Source organism: Nyctereutes procyonoides, unplaced genomic scaffold, assembly GCF_905146905.1.
Source record: "Nyctereutes procyonoides isolate TBG_1078 unplaced genomic scaffold, NYPRO_anot_genome, whole genome shotgun sequence".
Classification (NCBI taxonomy): Eukaryota; Metazoa; Chordata; class Mammalia; order Carnivora; family Canidae; genus Nyctereutes; species Nyctereutes procyonoides.
The window spans coordinates 17,549,988-17,573,295 of record NW_026575036.1 but is presented as its reverse complement, the minus strand read 5'-3'; the positions used below and the strand labels follow the sequence as shown (position 1 = coordinate 17,573,295).

Genomic DNA, 23,308 nt, shown 5'->3' with positions numbered 1-23,308 from the left:
CAAGTGGCCCCCCCCCGGGGCTGCCGCCCGCCTGGCGGGGGAGGGGGCGGGGGAGGGGGCAGGGAAGCGGGGAGCCCCGCGCGCCACTTCCCCGCAGCCTCGGCCTGGGCCGGCGCTGGCTCGCGGCTCCCCCGCCCTCCCCTCCCGTCCCCTCCCCTCCCCGCGAGCTGCCTCCGCCCTCCTTCCTCCGCCTCCACCCCGAGCCCCAGCCCCGTCTGTCGGGAGCTGGGCTCGGCTCCCTCAGTCGCCCGGGCTGTGGATGTGGGCGCCGGACCGGCCCGCGGCGCCTCCGCCCGAGATGGACAGCCGCTACACCAGCACTGCGGGCATCGGGGACCTGAACCAGCTGAGCGCCGCCATCCCGGCCACGCGGGTGGAGGTGTCCGTGTCCTGCAGGTGAGCGCGCCGCGCTCGCGTCCCTCCTCGCGCTCGCCCGGGCGCCCTGGGGTGGGGGGTGGGGGGTGGGGGGGGCGAACGCTCGGGCGACCCCGGGGCTCTGCCGGCGCGCGAAGTTGCGAGGCGTCCGGGAAGCCGTGAGAGGCGCCCCCAGCTCCGGGGGCACGGAGCGGCTGCTGCGCTACGGAGCCGAGACTTTGCATTTTCTTTCTGGGAAACGCTGTAAAAGTTGTTGGCTGGGCTGTGACTCAGCGGCGGGAACCCCGCCGCCGCCCACTTTGCAAGCCCGTGTTGCGTCCCAAACCCCGAGCTGCGTGGTTGGGCGACGGCGGGAATCCAAGGGGCCAGCGCTGCGCAAGGCGCTGGTGACCGCGGCGCGCGGCGGCCCGGGACTCCCTCCGCCCGGCGCGTGCAAGCCCGGGGTTGCCACCGTCGGCTCGCACCCGCGCAGCCTCCTCCCCAGCCACTTCCTGGAGCCTTCCAGCTGGCCTTCCCTCCTCCCTCTAGCCTTCCGGGCTTCTCGCCTTCCCTCCGATAGGTAGAGCTTTCGGCTCCAGCCCTCTTTGCAGGCGACTGCGTGCCTTACCCCCAAAATCTGGGAAGTCACGACTTTCCTGCCTGCGAGTCGCCCCAGCCTGAGCGCTTATGAGAACTGACAGTCTGCCCGAGGTCTGTAAATTTCAAGCCCTTTGCCTCACGTTGTTTGGGTCAGTTTTCCCGTAAAGAAGGCAGCATAATTGCCATATCGCGGAAGATTTTGAAAAGGAGATGGGCGGACCATACTAAATTGATAAGGGCCACGGGAGAGGGAGAATTTGCATGATGCTGACTCTGAGTCCACTCCCTTGTTTGCATACTTGGATCTGTCCCAGCGGAGAGCTCTGTTCTCTCTTGCTCCAAGATCGCGCTCAGGGCCCTGGATTGCCACCCTCCCCCCATTCCTTTCCTTAGCAAAATGTGCCTTGAAAGAAACGGACCTGGGGAGTCTTGGATGTAAAGAAACCCCGAAACTGACAATGCTGTCGCCCCAGTTGGATTCGATTTTTGCATTTTCAGAAGACGGAGTCTACAGCCTAAGGAATGGAATTTTCTTTTTGTGTGTGTGTGTGTGTGTGGAAATTCAAGCACCAACAACCTCAGCAGAGGTGTTAATTAGGGGACAGCCTTCAGCTATCCCTGAAACCACGTCCTCTGATCGCTTGCTTCCTCTTAAGGCTGACCTCAAACTGTGGAAACAATGCTGATAAGGATTGCTGAGCTCGAGCTCCTGCCTTACCAGTGTTCATTGCCTTAAGGGCTGCCTGAGATTTCTTCCTGTCAATTGAACAGGTGAAGCTATATGGAAAACTCTCTGCAGACATTAATTTCTAGGCCTTTTTCTATTCTCTGAAGCTGCCTTTGGATGCCCAAGGGAGGTCCTTACTATCCACACGTATTGCATGGCCAAAGTCCTACAATAAAAGCATTTTCTAGAGTTCTTCTCCTCTGCTGAACATGCTGCAAAGCTTGAATGCCATGTGGCGTGTTCCTGGAATGAATATAAAAATGTTACAAATTAAATCTGAATTTCCCAAAAGCTCTTTAGGACTGATGGGGATCAATTATGCCTTCCCTGGTCTTTCTACCAATGGGATCCACATTTAACCACTTTTGTGTGTGTGTGTGTGTGTGTGTGTGTGTGTGTGTGTGTGTGCGCACGCGCACACGCGTGCGCCAAGTGTGCTAGGAATCTTGTAGTTAATTGGCTTTAAGCCAGTTGTTTAAACTTGATATCTTGGACTCGGGACATTCCCTTGTTCTAGCCTTTTCTTCATACCATTGATTTGTTGTCTTGTTTTTTGACTTTTAATTTTCCGAATTAAGAAAAATAAAGTCCTGAAATAGAACCCAAGTACTCAGAGTACTTACATTGCTGGGAATTGAATCTTGTAAACATAGATGATGTCCTTTGGGCTTTGGTGTGAGGGACCCAGTTACAGATTCTGGCTCTGTGTTACCTTGGAGTTTGTACTTACGCTGAGCTTCCTCTTCTCCAAAATGAGGAAAATTATGGTATTTATCTCCTATAGAATGATAGCAGAGTTTAATACGAAGATGTCTGAAAAGTGCTCACACAATTGTAGGACACAAAGTGTTAAGAAATGTTAGCTATTGTGATATTGGACATAGTATTTATGGAATAAATGTATTATATATGCTTCAGGTTGGAATTCTGTAAATAGTCCTTCTCTTTTGTACTTTAGTAAGTTGGTAAAGAAGACAGGGACAGAGTCAGCCTTGGGAAGCCTGTTCTCTCTTTCTTCTTTGGGGAGGATAAAGAGTTTATATTCTAGGATGTTTTAGGGAAAATTTCAGTTAGCAACAAGGTTTCATTGTAGGCCCCCCTGTCTAACTGTGGGCAAGCAGAATGAGGAATTCCCTTGCCTTTCTATGTTAGAGACCTCTGATGATTTGCTGACACTTAAAAAGCAACTCAGGAATAGAATCCCTTTTGATAACCTCCTTTCATTGTCCCCAATCTGAGACCTTTAAAAATCTTTATGATGTTTTCATCTTCATTTTGGGAGAGGCGAGAAAATCAACAATTGAAGCTTGAAGCTAAATATAATTCATGGAGATCATTTAGTCTATTCACTCACCAAGTGTTCAATGCCTTTTATATGCCTAGCATTAAGCCATGCTCCATGACAAATGCAAGAGGAGTTCTCTGAAAATGTGAAGTGTGGTTGAGAGATGAGTATTACCTAACACGCGACTATGTAGGACTGAATCCAAAGTTGAGGTTCATGCACTGAGAATCAATGTGCAGTGGGGTGCTTAGAATGTACCACAAAGAGGAGATGGGGCTTGAGGGGAGGCAGGATGGATGGGCATGGTTTGCAATAGAGAAGAGACAGTATGACGTGGAGGTGGCTACAGGCTTGGTGTGTTAGGGTGGCAAGTCCACTTTTCTAGCTGTTTATGTAGAGACAAGCTCTGACTCTACGACTTCCCCTCAACCCATCGTTTCGTTCTCCTAGCATTCATTTTTCTTCATTATGTTAATTCATCGATTTTTTTTTTAAGTTAATTGGGTTACCTAATTAAAATGCCAGTAGCTGAGATGGTACAACTTGAGGAAATAAAATAACATTTACAACATTCTCATTATATTCTGAAGACAAGTTAATTAGAATGAGGTAAGACCAATGGGAAAAATAATATGTAGTAATCACCCATTTCCCTGGAACTTTGGTTTGGGGAACTATTTCTAACACATTACCCTGGTCATTTTCTCTGATTGAGAATGTAGTTTATCCATTGAAAAAAGCTGTGAGAGCATTCTGTATTTCTGGATTTTGTAGGTGAGTCATCACATGTAAATTCTTTCACAGCAGTAATCTTATAAAGGTGGTAAAGGCAACTTTAAACACTCACATTGAAGGAAGAACACACAATGGGAGCTACTTTGTGCTGGACATTCTGTAAAGTCCCGCCTGACCTGGCCATGACTCTTGCCTAATTTACCACCACTCCTCACATGTTCTTATATGCTAAGACTGATGACAGATAAATGTGGCTGCAAAACACAAGTAAGTGGAACAGTCCCAAAGCATGTGTTGTCATCCCAGTGGACTGAATCTTCTTTTCCTGTGGCGCTACACACGTGCCAATCTCTGCCCTGAACCACCCCTTCCTCCCTTCCCCCTTGTCTTTTTTATTAGTTTGTGCTTCTTCTTCAAGACTCAGGTCAAACATTTCTCTTTCTCCCAAAGTGGATTTTGTTTTTCCAAAGCAGCTCGTTTGTACCAGTATTATAGTTAGATTATAATTCTTGGTCTCTGATTTCACCTTGAGGGCAAGTTTTGTTTCTTTCATGTCCATGTTTTCTGAGCCTGGCACAGAATATGTAGTCAACAAATGCTGGATGCTGAATAAATCATCTGGCATGGGGAGGATTGCTTGCCTATTAAAATACACAGACCTCTGTGTCCCCATACTAGATCTGCTCTCAAAATCTCTGGGACTGGGACCTAAGAATCTGGACTTTTAACAAATTTATCATGTGCTGATAATACACATTAAACTGGTTACCTGTTTAATGAGGAAATGACTGACTAGTTACTCCATCTGAACTAGCAATACCTGCCTTCCTCAGGTATTAGGAAATACTTTTCAGGGGTGTGCTGGAGCTGGCCTAAATGAGCTTGAGACTGGAATTTGTGCACTGGTGTTAAATAAAGCAATTATTAAAAATTAAATTATATAAACCTAAATTTAGATACATTACTTTTTAAAACAAAGTTAAAACATACTCAAAAGTTGTCACTTCCTAATTATTTTACTACATTTTACTATTATCTATATTATCTATATTAATATAATAATATTATATTATCTTTATTGTCATCTGTGCTCTGTCTTTTTAATCAGTAAGGTGACAATATTATGCAGTCATGTTCTACTGCTCATCCCTTCAATTCCTGTTCAGTGAAGTCACATTGGTAGATGGAAGTTGGCCGTGGTGGGAATATTTACACCATAGAAACTGGCAAAAAACACTAAAAATCAGGGCTTGTTTTGTTGTCTGCATTTAAGACATTCTGTGGGAATCAATTGGCTCTATGGAATTTACAGTAAAAATATGTACTATTATTATCCAGAAGTTGTGTGCTCAGCTACACATCCTTGATGTCAGTAAAATTTATAACAAATTATACACACATGAACACACACATCTATGCTTTCAGCATTTTTTTGGAGAGCTCATTGTTAAGCATATATTGCTTGCATACATATTACTGTTGGTAGGCTTTTTGTAAAAGATTATACAAAGGAAAAAGCTTGCTCCTGTTGGACTCTCACTATTAGAAATGACAGTGTCAGGGTCAGCACAGTTGTGGTCTTGCTTCTCTTTTTGGAATAAGTGAGACTGTCTGGTTTCATAATCCATGAAAAGTTGTGACAGCTTGTATTGTGAATGAAACAGGAAGATAACTGAAGTTCTATATGCTCTTTGCCTTCTCCTTTTCACGTTTCTTTCCACTTCCTTATTCTCTCTTACCTTGAGGACTTTTTTTTTTTCTGTTTCTCCATCCGCTGGTGGCATATACTTTGCCAGTTTACATGTTACAGTTCCAGTTCCAGACCACCTGGGAAAGCAAATGGGTATTGCAAGAGAGAGAGAGAATCTGCTTGGTCCGGCGGGGATTGGCCCAGTTTGAAGCAGATGCATTCACTGTTCTGATTATCTATGGTGAAAAAATGAAAGCGCTCAAATACAGCAATTGGGGTTTCCACCCCAGTCCCTGATGGTTTATCTCTTAGATGTAATCTACTTTTTAGTTGTTTTTTTTTTAAGATTTTATTTATTTATTCATGAGAGCCACAGAGAGAGGGGCAGAGACATAGGCAGAGGGAGAAGCAGGCTCCCTGTGGGGAGCCTGATAAGGGACTTGATCCCAAGATCCCAGGATCACGCCCTGGGCCAAAGGCAGACACTCAACTACTGAGCCACCCAGCTTCCTCTCTACCCTTCTTTAAAAAAGACAAGAAGTTGGAGTTAGTGTGTAAATAGGTTTCAAATGATGTTGTTAACTGAAAAATTATATTGTTGCTATAAGCTCGGGAAACTAGGATGCCTGTTATCATGTTAATAATAGGTAAACTGAGGACCAAGTGTGGCATGACCTATTGGCCTATTCTGGCTCTGTCATTCCTGAGGTCTTGTGGTTCAAAACTGTAGTGAACCTGCGGTACTTTTTCAGCCATTTGAGTCTGTCTTAGCCCCAGCCTTTCAGGAATATTTGTACTAGGGCACTTCTGGACTTAAAGCTTAAAGTCTCAATCTGAGAGTTGCTCAGGTAAGATGAAAGAAAGCATTACTCATGCTGTTGTTCCACCAATATTGTGGTCTGCTCTGTTTTTTTAGCATTTGAGGCCTGTGTTGTTCTAAAACAGCTCTGGGATATAAAGAATGTGAGTCTAGAAGCAATTCACAAAGCAAGGCCCTGAGAGAGGGTGTAAACGGATGTGCTCTTTTAGGTGATTTTTGTGGCATAACATTAGGCAGAAGCCTGCCTTTCTTATTTGTGTTTACTCAAATAACGAAGAAAAACAGTTCCTCTCAAAGGGGTTTTATTCAGTTGTTACCCTGTTTTATAATAATAATATTTGCTTATTAGAGCCAGTTTTACTTAGTCTTGAAGAGCATGGGTGTGGAACTAGACCAGTTCTACCACTACTAGCAGTGAAGCCTTGGAAAGTCACTTAAACTCTCTGTTCCTCAATTTCCTCATCTGTAAAGTGGGGAGAACAACAGCCCCTATGTCTTGTATTTGTTTTGAGTGTCAAGTAAGTTAATATATCTATAGGAGTGAAAATACTACTTTTCGTTTTAGTTAAGCACTCAGAATTACAAATGAATATACATACAAAATAAAAATCACCCACTGTTCCATTAAACTGTGAATATTTAGTTCATTTCTCTTGTATTTACAAGGTCACATTTATAGTCCTCCCTTTGTCTGTGTGTGTGTGTGTGTGTGTGCGCGCGCGTATACTCACACACATTATATAAAGGAATCATACTATATTTTTTTACAATTTATCTACTGCACTTTTCATTTTTTTTAAAGATTTTATTTATTTATTCATGAGAGACACAGAGAGAGGCAGAGACATAGCTAGAGGGAGAAGCAGGCTCCCTGCAGAGAGCCCAATGTGGGACTCAATCCCTGGACCCTGGGATCGCGCCCTGAGCCAAAGGCAGACCCTCAAACCCCTGAACCACCCAGGCGTCTCTATCTTCTGTACTTTTCTGTTTGTTTTAAATTATGTATATGTAATGTCTTTAGGTTTTGGAAAAATAACCCTCTATGTCTGTGAAGTAGTCTATTTTATGGGCATACTGTATTTATTTAACTTATCTCTTATTTTCCAAAATTTATTTTGAAAAGTTAACTATTCAGATCATGCTAATGAGCCTTCTTATTCACGAACACTTAACAACAGCTATGACTTTTTTTTCCTGGGGATAGTTTTCTAGAGCTGCAGTGATTAATAAGCTATCTTCTCAAGGGGATTGTAATAGCTTATTTTGGTTGTTTTCCTCCTATTCCTCTTTAAATAAGCAGAGTCAAGTCTAAACTCCTGGCTGTGCCTTTCTAAATACTTTTATTCCCATGAGGAAGTCTCACTTAAAGATTAATGAGAATTTGGGGCAGCAGAGTATAGCGGCAAGAAAATGGAATTAGGAGTCAGACAAATGTCTTTAAATCCCATTTTTACCCTTTTTGGAATGTTATTTTGGGTAACTTATTTCAACTTTTGGAATATCATTTCCTAATCAGTAATACAGAAATGACTTAAAAACCAAATTTATAGGATTATTGGAGAAGTAAATGAAATAAAGTTTATGAAGTGCCCAGTATTGTGCCTGTCCCAAGAAAAGCCCGTAATAGCTGTTAGTTTTGTTTCAGTTTTTTTTTTTATAAATATATTACCAGGTGGCATACAAGCTACATAGAAGACAGGATATCTCTATTTTGGACAAATTTATAATTAATTTGGGGAGTCATAGAAACATGAAATCCAAGGTGACATAAAGCCGCATATTCAAGATGTTACGTTATAGTGCAGCCCCTGTACCTACATGTGGAGAAGGTACAGAAGAAGAGTGTGGATTTGGAAATTCATAGGACGTTTCTACAGATTCTACTACATGGCTCCCCCCACCAGCACACCCAATTGGTCACGTGGACCCAATGGGATTTGACAAATAAGTAGCGTTTAACAACAAGGTTTATTTTATTTTATTTTATTTTTTAAAGATTTTATTTATTTGAGAGAGAGTGAGAGAAAGAGCAAGCATGAACAGGGGAGGGGCAGAGGAAGAGGAAGAGGAAGACTCCCTGCTAACTGGCTCTGGGCTCTATTCCAGAACCCTGAGATCATGACCTGAGCTGAATGCAGACGCTCAACTGGCTCAGCCACCCAGGCGCCCCAACAACAAAGTTTTAGAATAAAAACACGTTCTAGCACATTCTTGTATCCACCAATAAAATCAACAAACTGACATCTAGACAGTTCTTTCATGTTGGACATGTGATAAAACATCCAAGTAGATGAGAACACCGGCTGAAGGAGGATGAAGCTTTTATTGCCAGTCATTAAGTAAGATGTATTTTTTTAAAAATATTTTTATTTATTTATTCATGAGAGACACACACACACACACAGAGGGGCAGAGACACAGGCAGAGGGAGAAGCAGGCTCCATGCAGGGAGCCTGATATGGGACTCGATCCTGGGACTCTAGGATCACACCCCAGGCTGAAGGTGACACTAAACTGCTGAGCCACCAGGGCTGCCCTACGTAAGATGTATTTAAAAGGTGCCCTGCCTCAAGGGCACTCAGTGTTCATGACCTGACACCCAATACCTTGATGTTTTCAAATGAATGACAGACATCAATGTTAATGCCTCTTCAGCCAGGGACATTAGCTCATGGGTATTCTTGTTCAAATTATGAGACATTTTGTCTATTGTTTATTGTATAAAGAATAATACTTCAAACATTGAGGGAATTGTCAGTTAACTTTGTGAAAATCTGGGGCACTTGGGTAGCTCAGCGGTTGAGCATCTGCCTTTGGCTCAGGTCGTGATCCCAGTGTTCTGGGCTTGAGACCTGCCAAAGGCTCCCGCCTCTCTGTGCCTCTCATGAATGAATAAATAAAATCTTAAAAAAAAAAAAAAAACCGTGAAACTCTCAAGAAACAAAATATCAGTGACAGTCCCCAGGAAGTATTTCTTTTTTTTTTTTAATTTTTTATTTATTTATGATAGTCACAGAGAGAGAGATGCAGAGACACAGGCAGAGGGAGAAGCAGGCTCCATGCATCGGGAGCCCGACGTGGGATTTGATCCCGGGTCTCCAGGATCGCGCCCTGGGCCAAAGGCAGGCGCCAAACCTCTGCGCCACCCAGGGATCCCCCAGGAAGTATTTCTATTTCTTAGGCTGTACAATGATTCAATCATAAGCTGTACTAATGAAGTCAAGAAACATGAAGGCCCTGGACCTTCGCTCTGTATTTTAATTAAAGTCAAAATCTAAATCTATGTGAGACAACCTGGAAAACACTTAACATGTGCTAATTTACTCAGCCCTCCCAACAGTTCTCTGAAACAGGTGATTTATGTCCTCTATTTTATGGGTGAGGAGATTGAGGTTCAGCCAGAGTTTAAATAATTTGGCCTAAATCCCACATCTAAGGGTGGCAAGGTTGAGTTTGCAATCCATGTATGCCTAATTCTTAGGTATGTACTTCTGTCCACTAGCCATACTCTGGCATCCTACTGTAAGTTATGTCTTTTAGGCTTTAAGGGTGGGATTCTTTTTTATTGGTATCGGTGTATTGGTGACTGAAGAGAAATGGGAAAATCGAGAAACACGATTGGAACAGGTGACATAAATATCATCACAAAGAGGAATACATAATTCTTCTGTGTTTTTTCTATCTCCAGGTGGGGAAAGCTGTGGGTAGAACAGTTCAGATGAGTGGCATAAACCTTAACAATTTGATGTTTAATTTCCAAGTATTGATTCTTACCTCTTTTCTGCCGCTGAGTTACCTAATGAAGCTGTGGGAAATTAAGTAATGAGCGGACTATTTAACCAGGAATCAGCAGGCAGGGCGAGATGAAAGCTAAATGCCGGACAAAGGTGATGGACCAGGTAAATGAAAAGTAGAGGGAGATTAATTGAATTGACTATGTGACATTCATACTTACTGCTGGAATTGAGAACTGACTGCAGGCTCTGTCATTTCAGCCCTCGGCTTTCTTAGTAATGAGGAAGTCACCACTTAACTTGCTGGCTTTTCAATAATAAATTCCAGGGTTCCTTTCGTGACAAACATGCTCTTTAGAATTCCACATAAATAAAATAAGTTATTTAGGTAGTGAAAACGTCAGCATGGTAGTCTCACTGAATTGTGATGTGACTTTGTACAAGTCAGTATTTTCTACTTTGCTAATTAGCTGCACATACTCTATATTTAAATAAAACAAGTGACACATTAATTTTATTAGGAATAATCTCAACTGGCAGAGAGTGCAGTCAACTAGGTATGATTATAATTGTCATACCTGGTTGAAACCAACACATTTCTCAGCCTTAGTAAGTCTAATAGTGGTTTTAGAATCATTTTGAGGATTTTGTTTCTCACTGCTCACAGATCCTCATTATTGTGTCTTCTTGAAGTGTATAATGCTGTGGGCATTCTTACAAATCTTTTTTTTTTTTTTTTTATCTAAATGTACTCCTGTAAAGGGAATATCACATTATTTGTGGTTGTCTAGGTAATTGAAAGCTCAATCATTCTTCTTTAATGTCTTCAATAGGTTTTTGTGTTTCCCAGCTATAAAGCAAAGAATGAGAGAGAGGGAGGGAGAGAGAGAGAGAGAGAGAGAGAGAGAGAGTTTTGAGCATAGCTTATTGTCAGACTTATCTGGATATCTCAACTTTCAAATTAATTGTGGAAGCTGGAATGCTAGAAAGTTCATTGCAATTGATTTTCATGTTAGAGGTTTCACCTAAAAGCTCTTTGTAGGCATTGGGAAAAGGAGGCCTAATCAATATTAAGCTGATAGTGAATGTTTCTCTTAACTGGTAATTTAAATTAGTGAGAATTTAAAATTGTTTTTGGAGAGAAGTTTGAAGTATACTAGCTAAAAGATGATTGATTTTCAACTCAGGGTTTGTCTTACAATGTAAATCAAATGGTTTTCGTTTCTTTGTTTCACTTAGGTCATTTTATCATTTGAATGTCATTTATGTGACTTCTTTCTTCTTTGTGTAATATGTCAGTGAAGCATGGTGGGAATCCCCGAGCTTTCATTCTGCTTCTGACACTGGCTGTGTGACCTTTGACAATTCTGGCAGTTGTCTGGGCATAGCTTCCTATGAAAGGTTGAGTCCCTGATCTAGTTGACCAGGGATGTCACTCAGAGCTTGATAATTTAGTGACATTAGAAGTAGGACCTTGAAATACAATGTAAACATGCTTAGATTTAAGGAAATCTTGTGATTGTCAATGCCTGTTTGAAAACTTAGACTTGAATTTCGGTATCTGAGTTTTTACAGGGATATTAAGATAGACGATTTCTAATGCCAGTCACTTGCTACTTCAAAGTCCTCATTTCACTTCATATTCTCCCAAAGGGATGTCAACTTCTACTATTGCTGTTCTAGTTTTCCCTCTCAATGGAGATCTATAGCTCGCTTTCTTTATCTTGAAAATGAATAATGTTTGATATTAATAGATATCTGTGCCTTTCTTCCAATTCACTTTTGTAATATGTTACCTCCCCCCCCCATCATTTAAATCTTAGCAAATATAGAGCTTCTAGTGGAGATGGCACATGGATTCAATTTTGTGTTTCCTGATTAGTTGTTACTAAGTGCTGGCTGCCTGCAGTAGCACCTGGAAAGGTTTGTAAATTTTGTAGGAAGCATGTTATATTTGACTTTTGAAATAAAGTAACCCAATACCAGGTGACATGTATACTATTCATTTTCTTTCTTTTTTTTTTTTTTTTAAGATCTTATTTATTTATTCATGAGAGAGAGAGAGAGAGAGAGAGAGAGGCAGAGACACAGGCTGAGGGAGAAGCAGGCTCCATGCAGGGAGCCTGATGTGGGACTCGATCCTGGGTCTCCAGGATCACGCCCTGGGCTGAAGGCAGCGCTAAACCGCTTAGCCACCCGGGCTGCCCTACTATACATTTTCTAATGTTACCTCCTTTAGCCTACTTACACGGTCTGATCAGTCACTGAAACTTTACATTTGCCTCGGCTCTCCAGAATGTTTACTGCATCCTTCATCCCTGCTGCCAGCCTTCTTGTTCAGGAAGTTGTACTTTCCCCCAGAATATGAAAATATCCTCTGAACTACTCTTTATGACTCCAGGATCCACGTTTTTGGTCTATTCTTCACATGTTGTGTAGGTAGCTTCCTAAAGACAGGTTGACTTGAGCGATTTTCCTTCATTTTTCTCTTTTCCTCACAAAATCAAATGCAAGCACCTTCACCTGGTGTTCAGGGTCTTCCCTCATCCTGGATGGACATCCCCTGCCAATCACATCTCAGACCTGGGATCTAGCCAAAGTGGAGTACTTGCCAATCTCTAAATCTTTTGTGTAGACTGTGGCATCTCACCATTGTGGATGCTTTCCTTCAGACAGAAAAGGTTCCCCCAACCCCAAACCCCCACCCAACCCACCCAGTTTCTGTGCCTGTCCTTGTCTGTGAACCTATACCTCAGAGATACAGGTTGAGTTTCAGACCACTGCAATAATGGGAATGTTGCATTCAAATGATCATATAGATTTTTTTGGTTTCTCAGTACATAATGAAGTTATGTTTCTATAATCCTGTAGTCGATTCAGTATGCAATAGCATTATGTCTCACAAAATGTACATACCTTAATTAAGAATTTTTTATTGCTAAAAAATGTCACCCATCATCTGAGCTTTCAGCAAGTTGTCATCTCTTTGGTGGTGGAGGGTCTTGGCTTGATGTTGATGGCTGCTGACTGATCATATCAGGGTGGTGGTTGCTGAAGATTGGGGTGGATCTAACAATTTCTTAAAATAAGACAGTGGTGAAGTTTGCCACGTCGGTGAACTCTTGCCTCATTAATGATATCTCTCTAGTCGGTGCTGCTGTTTGATAGCATTTTATCCACAGTAGAACTTCTTTAAAAATTGAAGGCAGTCGTCTCAAACCCTGCCACTGCTTTATCAACTAAATTTATGTAATATTCTAAATCTTTTGTTGTCATTTTAAGAGTCTTCACAGTATCTTTACTAGGAGTAGAAGTCATCTCAAGAAGCAACTTTCTTTGCTCATCCATGACAAGCAACTCCTCATCCATTCAACTTTTATCATAAGATTACTGCAATTCAGTCACATCTTCAGACTCCATTTCTAATTCTAGTTACTATTTACACCACATCTGCAGTTACTTCCACACTGGAGTCTTTAAACCCTCAAAGTCATCCATGAGAGTTGGAATCAACCTCTTCCAAACTCTAGCTAATGCTAATACTTTAACCTCTTTTCATAAATCACAAATGTTTTTAATGGAGGTTAAAGGAGGTTTTCGGTTTCCTCTGCCCAAATCCATCAGAGGAATCACTGTCTATGGCAGCTATCACCTTATGAAAGGTATTTCTTAAATAATAATTATTGAAAGTCAAAATCGCTCTTTGATTTATGGGCTGCAGAGTGGGTGTTGTGTTAGTGGATGTGAAAACCACATTAGTCTCATTGTACCACTTTATCAAAGCTCTTGGATGTCCAGGTGCATTGTTAATAAGCAGTAATATTTTGAAAGAAAGCTTTTTTTAATGATTTTATTTATTCATGAGACACACACACACACACACACACACACACACGCACGCACGCAGAGAGGCAGAGACATAGGCAGAGGGGAGAAGCAGGCTCGCTGTGGGGAGTCTGAATTAAGACTTGATCCCAGGACCTCAGGATCATGACCTGAGCTGAAGGCAGACACTCAACCACTGAGCCACCCAGGCGTCCCAAAAGCTTTTTTTTTCTGAGTAGTAGCTCTCAACGGTGGGCTTAGAGTACAAACAGCCATCCAGGCTTTTCTGTTCCTTACATAGAGCACAGAGTAGATTTAGCATAATTCTTAAGGGCCTTAGGTTTTTGGGAATGGCCCATGAACATGGGGTTCAAGTCACCAGCTGCATTAAAACCCCAATAAGGGAATCTACCCATCCTTTCAAGTTTTAAAGCCGGACAATGGCTTCCCTTCTCTACCAATAGAAGCCCAAATAGCATCTTCTAATAGAAGGCTGCTTCATCTACATCGGAAATCTGTTTTTTAGTGTAACCACCTTCATTAATTATCTTAGTTGGATCTTCTTGGTAACTTGCTACAGCTTCTACGTTAGCTCTTGCTGCTTCACCTTGCACTTGTATGTTATGGAGACAGTTTCTTTCCTCATTAACCAATCTCTGCTAACCTGTAAAGACTTTTCTTCTTCAGCTTCATCATTTCTCTTCACCTTTATAGAATTGAAGAGAGTTGGGGCCTTGTTCTGGATTAGGCTTTGGCTTAAGGAAATGTAGCTGGTTTGATTTTTTTTTATCCAGACCTCTCAAACTTTCCCCATATCAGCAATATAGGTTTTATTGTTTCTTATATTTGTGTGTTCACTGGAGTAGCACTTTTAATTTCCTTCAATAACTTTTTCTTTACAGGGATCCCTGGGTGGCGCAGCGGTTTGGCGCCTGCCTTTGGCCCAGGGCGCGATCCTGGAGACCCAGGATCAAATCCCACGTCGGGCTCCCGGTGCATGGAGCCTGCTTCTCCCTCTGCCTGTGTCTCTGCCTCTCTCTCTCTCTCTCTCTCTCTCTCTGTGTGACTATCGTAGATAAATAAAAAAAAATTAAAAAAAAAAAGAACTTTTTCTTTACATTCACAACTTGGATAACTGGCTTCAGAGGCCTAGCTTTTGGCCTGTCCTGGCTTGACATGCCTTTCTGACCAAGCTTTATCATTTCTAGCTTTTGCCATAAAGTAAGAGATGTACAACTCTTCTTTTCACTTGAACAATAATAAACATTTGCTGCCTTATGGACAGGTTGGAAGAATGAATCTGGATGCACATGAATTTGTGTAGGTCTATACTTTTTAAAATACTGGTTTGGATAGACAGTAAGAGCATTAAAATGACTCATTTTACTAGTACAATTTTATAAAAGCATTTAATTACTCAATCTTAGTTTATGTAAGACATCCAATAAAGTTTTATTTGTGAATAAATGAGAGACAAATGAATAATTTTAAATGAATTGACTTTGCCTCTAAGTAACAAAACTAGTTTTAGAAGGGGACACTTAGGAGCACCTGGGTGGCTCAGTGGTTGAGAATCTGCCTTTGGCTCAGGTTGTGATCCCGGGGTTCTGGGACCAAGTCCCCAATCAGGTTCCCCACAGGGAGCCTGTTTCTCCCTCTGCCTGTGTCTCTCCGTCTCTCTCTCTCTCTCTCTGTCTCTCGTGAATAAATAAATAAAATCTTTAAAAGAAGTGGACACTTAGTACATTTTTAACAGTAGCAGATGACTTGCTTATTTAATCTGGATGAATAATATGCCAAAAAAGAGAAAAATGGTTGAATTTGTATATATGATGATATCCAGTATAACATATCTAAACAAGAAGATGAGTGACCATATCTTTGACCTAAGGAAGAATTTGTTTGAGGAGAGATATTTATAATAAATTACTTGGTGAACTGGTAAGTATAGCAGGACATGATGGTTTTACCTGGGTATAATCTAGGGTAAGAAGAGCTTTTTAGTGGCCTAGCCGCTTCAAGAAGCAATAGGTTTTTTATCTGCTACTGTACTTTCTGTCTGACCATTGTGTTTTTGTTCCACCAATTTTAATTTTGGATCATAAAGTAGTAAAACAAAATTTTAGAAAAATCTAAATTCAGCTAAAAAAAGTGTTAAGAATGGGAAGATGGAACAGGAAACTGTAACTTCTTTTTATGTGTACAAGTAAAAAATGAGCATGTTTACTTAAATCAAGTCAGTGTCCATAAATCATGTTGTTTCTACCCTTGTTGGTTATAAAGTTTTGTTGGATGGGCTAAATAATTTCTGAAGTACTTGTGACACAACTGAACTATGTCAGTGTTCCAACTGATAGTATTTTGCTCAAAATGTTATATCCTGCCTAATTACATTGACTCTTTCCAGAGACACAGACCTCAATAGTGGTTCTTACCTGAAAAAAAAAAAAATTTTTTTTTAGCTACTTTGAGCTACTTTGTTTCAGTGAGGGCCATATGTGGATTGAATTAGTTTAATTCATGGTGGAATGATGATAATTGAGGAACATTTCTAGCATACGTATAAAAAGCTGTGATTAAAAAAAATATTGGGTGGTTGTATCACTTTCCTCTGGGGGGCATGATTTACACCAGCTTTTCTAAACAAGGGTTATCATCATCAGAATTGCTTCAGAGATTTTTCAATCCCTGAGAATTCTAATTTGCTTCCCTTATGGGAATGAGTCCTCCCCACCATTTTCTCTATTCCCCCAAGCCCTGTAGAATTTCTACCAGTTGAACCTCAAGCCTGGATCTACTTCTATGTCTACATCAGCCCTTTAGCATGCCTGACTTCTCTGAGTCTGACTGGGTCCAGGCCTGTCTGACTCCTGTGGACACTGTGGCCAAAATTCTTTGACTCTCCTAACCCCACATCTTGCTCTGGCCACCCTCCTCCTTCTTGCCATTAATCCTGCACATTGGGCTGCTAGAGGCCTTTTCAGAAAGAGCAAATACCATCAGACTCTTATTCTCTTGTTTAAAACACTTAACTACTTGGGCACCTAGGTGGCTCAGTGGTTAAGCATCTCTGCCTTTGGTCGTGATCCCGGGGTCCTGGGATCAAGTCCCACATCAGGGTCCCCACAGGGAGCCTATTTTCTCCCTCTGCCTATGTCTCTGCCTTTCTCTATGTGTCTCTCATGAATAAATAAATACAATCTGTAAAAACAAAAAAAACAAAAACAAACCTTTAACTGCCTTTGAATCAAGTCCCTGAGAACCTTAGAAAACTTGACCTAGCTTTTCAGCCTCATCTCTTTCCCTCCATGTCCCCTTGCCCTTTTCCTCCTCACCACTGGCCTCTGAAAACTCCCTCCTGAACTCTAAGTCTTTTCAGACCATCTGCATTTCTTGAGAGAACTGTGAGGCTCAAGCCTCAGTTCTTGTGGGAATAATTGTGCCTCACTTTGTTGTCTCAGGTTGTAGATCACTGATGGTTCAGGCATGACTCTTACTGTGAAGACTTGCCCTGATCCTTCGAATAGAACTCACTATCCCTCCCTTTCTGTCATCTGTAATGAATTCATTATACACATTCCACATTCTACTGTGCATATTTGTTTACAAATTTGTCCCCTTAATGGAATATAAATAATCTAGCGTCAGGAGCCCATGTGTTCACATCATAGTCTCCAGCACCAAATCTTTTTTTCTGTCACTTAGTAACTTAATGCTTGCCGAATAAACATTTGAAAGAATATCAGACAATTATTAAATTATAAATTCCTGTAGGACAGGAACTTTGTCTTATACACCTTTCTGTCCATTTAGTATCTAGTCCAATGTTTTGCATATAGATAGTGTTTAATAATTATTTTTTCAAGGTATAATTGAAGAAAGGAAGGTAGTGCCTCCCAGATGAATGGGAACCATGACTGGAAGGCATAAATACAGGGAAGAGTGTGACACCAGTTGATCTGAGGGAAAAATCAGTTGTATAAAGGCAGGAACAAGGAGACGTAGCTCAACAATTGCCTATACTTGTTTCATTCTGTTGTTTTTTAGGATTTGTAAAATATTGTAGGTAGCATGGGTTCATAATTGCTAATGAGCTATATTTGTTTATTTACTTATTTTTTTTGGACCATAAACGAGTGTTTTGGAGTCAGGGGCAAATTCCTGGTCTAATCATTAGTGTCAAGGATAACAAATGCATATTAAAAAATTATTTTCAGTCTGCCTATCTCAAAGCTGGTCATTTATGTTTACAAACAAATTTCCTTCCAGAATAATTCCTTCTGTTTAAACTCTGTTATTGATTCTCAGGTTACTCTTAAGGACATTTCAGTGGTTCAGTGATCAGTGATCCAAAGAAATTGCAGAAGATGTTACTTAAAATCTGGAGGACCAATCAAAACAAAATGCTTCCAACCTAGTCTTACATTCATAGGCATGTTATTTTTTTCTCATTGGCACAGCCTGTGCTTTGATTGATAAGTCTTAAAGAGAGCTGACTCAAGACAACCTTGCATATAAAGATTTTTCTTTTTTTGGAATGTTGAGCCTGAAGACACATTACTCTTTCCCTACATAGAAGCAATATGTTGCTCAACAACTAATAGTCAAAGAAATAGAGAGTTAGAAAACCTAGTCATGTGACCAGTATATTTATGAAGTGGTGCAGAGGGCAGCTACCCCTGAGCTGATGTTGACAGAGTAGTGTTAGCCTTCAGCTTTCTACTTAGGAGTGATTTGTGGACCTAACACAGCCACAAGCTCTTGGTGTTTGGACAAGTGATTGTCACCTGCAAACATGCTTCATGCAATGACTCTGGGAGAAGTAATAAACCCTGAAAATTGTTTAAAATATGTGCAAGGTCATTTCCCACCTAGCTGAAAGCTGTTACTGCTTTTAGAGCAGGCAGGAGGAAGGATTGAGGGAAATGATGATACACGGTCTCAAGTGTTGTATCATAATAAGGGAAACGGTGTAATGTATTAGGGAGCAGAGCACAAGCTTAGAGATTGAAATATCTGGATTTAAACTGCAGCTCCGTGTACTGCTAACTAAGTTTAGATAAATTAGTCTCTCTCTCTGCTTTGGTTTATAAATCAAGATAGACGTTCCTTCTCAAATAGTTGCTATCAGGATTGTGTGGTATAAAATCATTAAAGTATGTGGAAAGTTCTTGTCACTTAGCAAGGGACTCTGATTTTTATACTGGCATTCAACAGGAATAGTTAAAAAACAATGGATCACCTCATGAAGATAGTGAAGGCTCTCTAAAAAAAAGTCTAGAATTTTAAGAAGAGTGCTGTATGCTGATGTAAATACACACACACACACACAACCAGACATCATTGGAAATAACAAAGGAAAATGTATAAATCATTCCAGATTCTACCTTGTGATAGAGCATGTCAGCCAGAGCACATCTCTTTGTGCCTTTATTTAGCTATATTTAAGGCATGTTATCTATTAACATCCATATTCTGTTGACTTAGACAAAATGATAGTCCAGTTTTTCCTTGGACTTTCCATTCCAGATATAAATATCTGAACCTGATTTCCTTTCTATAAGCCTGGTACCCCTTGCCTAGAGAGGAACTCAGAGCACACACCTCCAAGTGGATGACCTCAGCTGCTTTTCTTTCTCTGCCCCCTCCACAGAGTCCTCTCTGCTATTGTTAACATTCTGCTGTTGACATGGCCCTGGGAAGTCGCAGCTTGCCCTTTTTTGCTGCAGGGCCTGGCATGTGGTCTTGCTGCCTGTTTGACCCCGGAGTCCTGCTTATTGCCTCATGGTGCTGGTCTCTGTTGATTTGTTAGGACTTTGTGGTTCTGTTCTTCCATAGCGTCAGCTACATTCCTGCCTCTTGGTTCCATAAAACATCTCCATATTTTCATCATAAATTTCCCTCATTTATGACACTTACAACCATATGAGCCTTGATTCGTACAAATATTTATTTATATCACAGGAGAAAAGTATCCTATTTACTTTATTTGCACGTCATTACTCTTGAGTGTGAACTTCATTTAATCCGTTTATGAGTAAATGCCTATTCACTTCTTTAGCCCATTATTGAGAGATTGCTTTGTATATTTATAGCTTTAACATTTTATCCAGCATATATGTAACTTTAATTATTGTATCATTTCTGTCTAGAAGTTGAAAATGCATTCATTGTCAAATAAGTCAGTCTTTTCTCTGAGCTTTGTGTAAAGCTTAGAAAGTATTCTTCTTGCCAACATTTTAAAAATAGTATATTACATTTTCTTCCAGTCTTTTCTAATTGATTCTGGCTGATGTTATATTTTCCATAATTTGCTTTAAAATATTTCAGCAGAGACAGTATCATATAGATGTGTGTGTTAGATTGTAGAGTTAAATCTAAAATATCTTAGTCAGAACTACATACTTTGGATGTGATCCGTTAGTATCTGAAATTAATCAGAAGTCCACACTCCAGAAGTGCCTACTCTGACCTGTTATACTGCTCAACATCAGAGGATTCTATAATTACTGTGTATGTCAGAAATGGCTTTTTTTTTTACTGGAATAATATATGGTGATCAGATTTGATTGGCCACTTTACCACTAGATAATTATAATGAAAAAAGACAGACAGTAATAAGCACAGGAGAGGAAATGGAGAAATTGGAGCCCTCACCCATTGCTTGGTGGGAATGTAAAGTGGTATGGCCATTTTGAAAAATAGTTTGGCAGTTTTCCAAATGTTAAAAATAGAATTACCCTCTGAACTAGAAATGCTGCTCCTCAGTATATAGCCAGGAGAAATGAAATGATGTGCTCACACAAAAACTCATGTACAAATGTTCATGGCAGCATTGTTGTTAAAAGCCAAAAAAGGTAGAAACAGGCCCAAATGTGTATGATCGAATGAGCATATGGTATATCCATACAATAGAATATTATTGGGCATTAAAAAGGAATAAAGCACTGATACTTGCTGCAACATGCATGAATCTTAAAAACATTAGGCTAAGTGAAATAAACTAGTCACAGGAGACCATATGTTATATGATTCTATTTGTATGACATGTCCAGGATAGCCAAACACATGGAAAGTGGATGATGAGTGGTTACCAGAGGCTGTGGAAGGTGGAATAGGGACAGACTGCTATTGGGTAGAGGTTTAATGAGGAGTGTAGGTGTGGGCCATGCCAATGTTTTCACCTTAGATAGTAATGATGATTGCAGAACTCTGTGAAATATACTATAAACCACTGAATTGTGCACATTAAAAGGGTGAACTTCCCAGTTTGGGAATTATATCTGAGTAAAGCTGTTATAAAAGAAAGATATATATGTTAGCTAGAAATATCATACAAGTGAACAGGTCACACATACCTGGCATATCCTGTGATTCTCCCATTTGTAGTAGTGCTCTAGGCCTAAGGACTTTCTTGGTCATGGGCACAGAATGTTTAGATGATTCTCTAGACAGATTTGACCAGAAGGTTAGATGACTCTTGCTACCAGAATATTATCACATATGCCTTATGATTTCAGCTTGGAATGCCTGAAAGCAATGGAGAGCTGGAACTTGCTTAAAGATATAGAGCATATTGTGTGGCTGTTTTGAGTCCTGCTTGGTAACAGATGTTTCTTGGGCAATGATTTGATCTGAGACTTGGTAGCAAGGTTATCCTATAGCAAAAGAATTGCAGAGCCTGCATATTACTTCAGCAACTGAAGGCAACAGTTAACTACCAAAATCTACAATGGATGGGAGAACTATTAACAATTGATGTGTAAGACAATTATTGCCTTTTATGTATTCAACATGCCTCCAATTGAATTGCCTTATTAATTTTACTGAATTACCTTACTAATTTTGAAAGATTTTATTAATTATTTCTCTTGTTTTTTTTTTTCTAGGTACAAAATTAAATCTATGAATAATGATAATTTGCAGTACCATGTCTCATTTTCACTTTGTATCTTATTCCCTAGAGCTTCCAAAGTGATGAATGGTAGTTACTATTCATTTCATTTTATTCTCAGGAATATCAGCAGTCAATAGAACCAATACAAAAATAAAAAATCAAAATCAAAATTATAAAACAATAAAAAAATTTTACAAAAATGTACAGTAAGTGCTTACTATTCTTGTGACTTTAACCAGTTTATTTAACATCTCTAAATTTTGTTATCTCCTCTAGAATATGGAGTCTGATAGTAATTGCTACTTTTTAGGATTATGTTCAGGGTTAAATGAAATGATTTCTTCAAAATGCTCAGCATAAAGACTGGCACCCGGCTCATTAAATAAATAAATAACAGGCACAGAATTGGTGATTCAGGTTCAGGTTGGGTATGATGGAGCACACGGGAGGGAATAATCAGTTTTACTTTGCCAGAGCACAGTAGTGGGAAGAGGCTGAGAAGGAGGAATGAGATTGATGAAGGAATTTTGGGAAAGAGGATGTTGTGGGTAAAATGTGAGTATAGAAACGTGAGGCAGTATTAGTTTAAGGAACTGCAAAAAAATCTGAAATGTCTGGAGCAGAGTCTGTGATATGGAAGATGGATAGAGGTGCAGCTGGAGATAAAGCCATGTTCAGAATGTAACAGGTGTTTAGTACTATGTTAAGGAGTTTGGAGTTTCTGTAGGTAATGGGTTTTTATGCAGTGGGGCCATTTGATTAGGTTTTATGCAAAGAACTTTCTCTTGGAGGCATCTTGAATGAGCTGGGACACAGGGGACAGAAAGACTACTTAAGAGCTCTAACTAAGGTATGGGAAGTAGTTGGGACTTGGAAGCAGAAGCCAAGGTGGAGGGAAGCATTAGGGTAGAGAAGGATAGGAAAAAAGAGGATTGGGGAGGATGACTCTGGAGTCTGGCTTGGAAGAGAGAGAGGTGGTTGGACCATGTTGCTGTGTTAGGATCCCACAGCTGTTATGACAAATGACTACAAACTTGTTGGCTCAAAGCAATGGAAATTTATTCTTTCACAGTTCTGGAGGCCAGAAATGTGAAATCAGTAGCGGAAACCAAGATGCTGGCCAGGCTGCTCTCCTTCTGGGACTGTGAGGGAGAATCTGTTCCTTGCCTTTTCCAACCTCTGGTGGCTGCTGGCATGCCTTGGCTTGTGGCTACATCACTTCGGTCTCCAAGGCTAGAGTCTTCTAATAGCTCTCTGCTTTGTTCACATCATTGTCTCCTGTCTGTGTCAGATCTCCCACTGGCTTCTTATAAGGATATATGTGATTGCATTTAGGGCTCACTCACATAATCCAGGATAATCCGCTCATCTCAGGATCCATAATTTAATCATGTCTGCACAGAATTTAGGTATGTATGTATATATGTATGTGTTTATTTGAGAGAGCAAGAGCAGGAGAATTGAGAGCAAGAGTGGGGGTGAGAGAGAGAGCATGAGCAGAGGGAGGAGTAGAGGAAGAAGGAAAATCCCCCCTGAGCTTGGATCCTGATGCAGAACTTGATCCCAGGACCCTGGGATCATGACCTGAGCCAAAGGCAGACGCTTAACTGACTGAGCCACCCAGGTGTCCCTGCACAGAAC

General features: G+C 40.7%; 1 protein-coding gene across 1 annotated transcript in view; it reads left to right on the top strand.

Annotated features, from left to right (window-relative positions):
- Positions 1-205: 205 nt before the first annotated feature.
- Positions 206-23,308, top strand: part of CPNE8 (copine 8) — a 216,348-nt gene continuing 193,245 nt past the window's right edge. Inside the window, exon 1 of the mRNA XM_055318917.1 lies at positions 206-396. Within this exon, the coding sequence (XP_055174892.1) occupies positions 260-396 (137 nt within the window). The 5' untranslated portion in view covers positions 206-259. The remainder of the gene's footprint in view (positions 397-23,308) is intronic.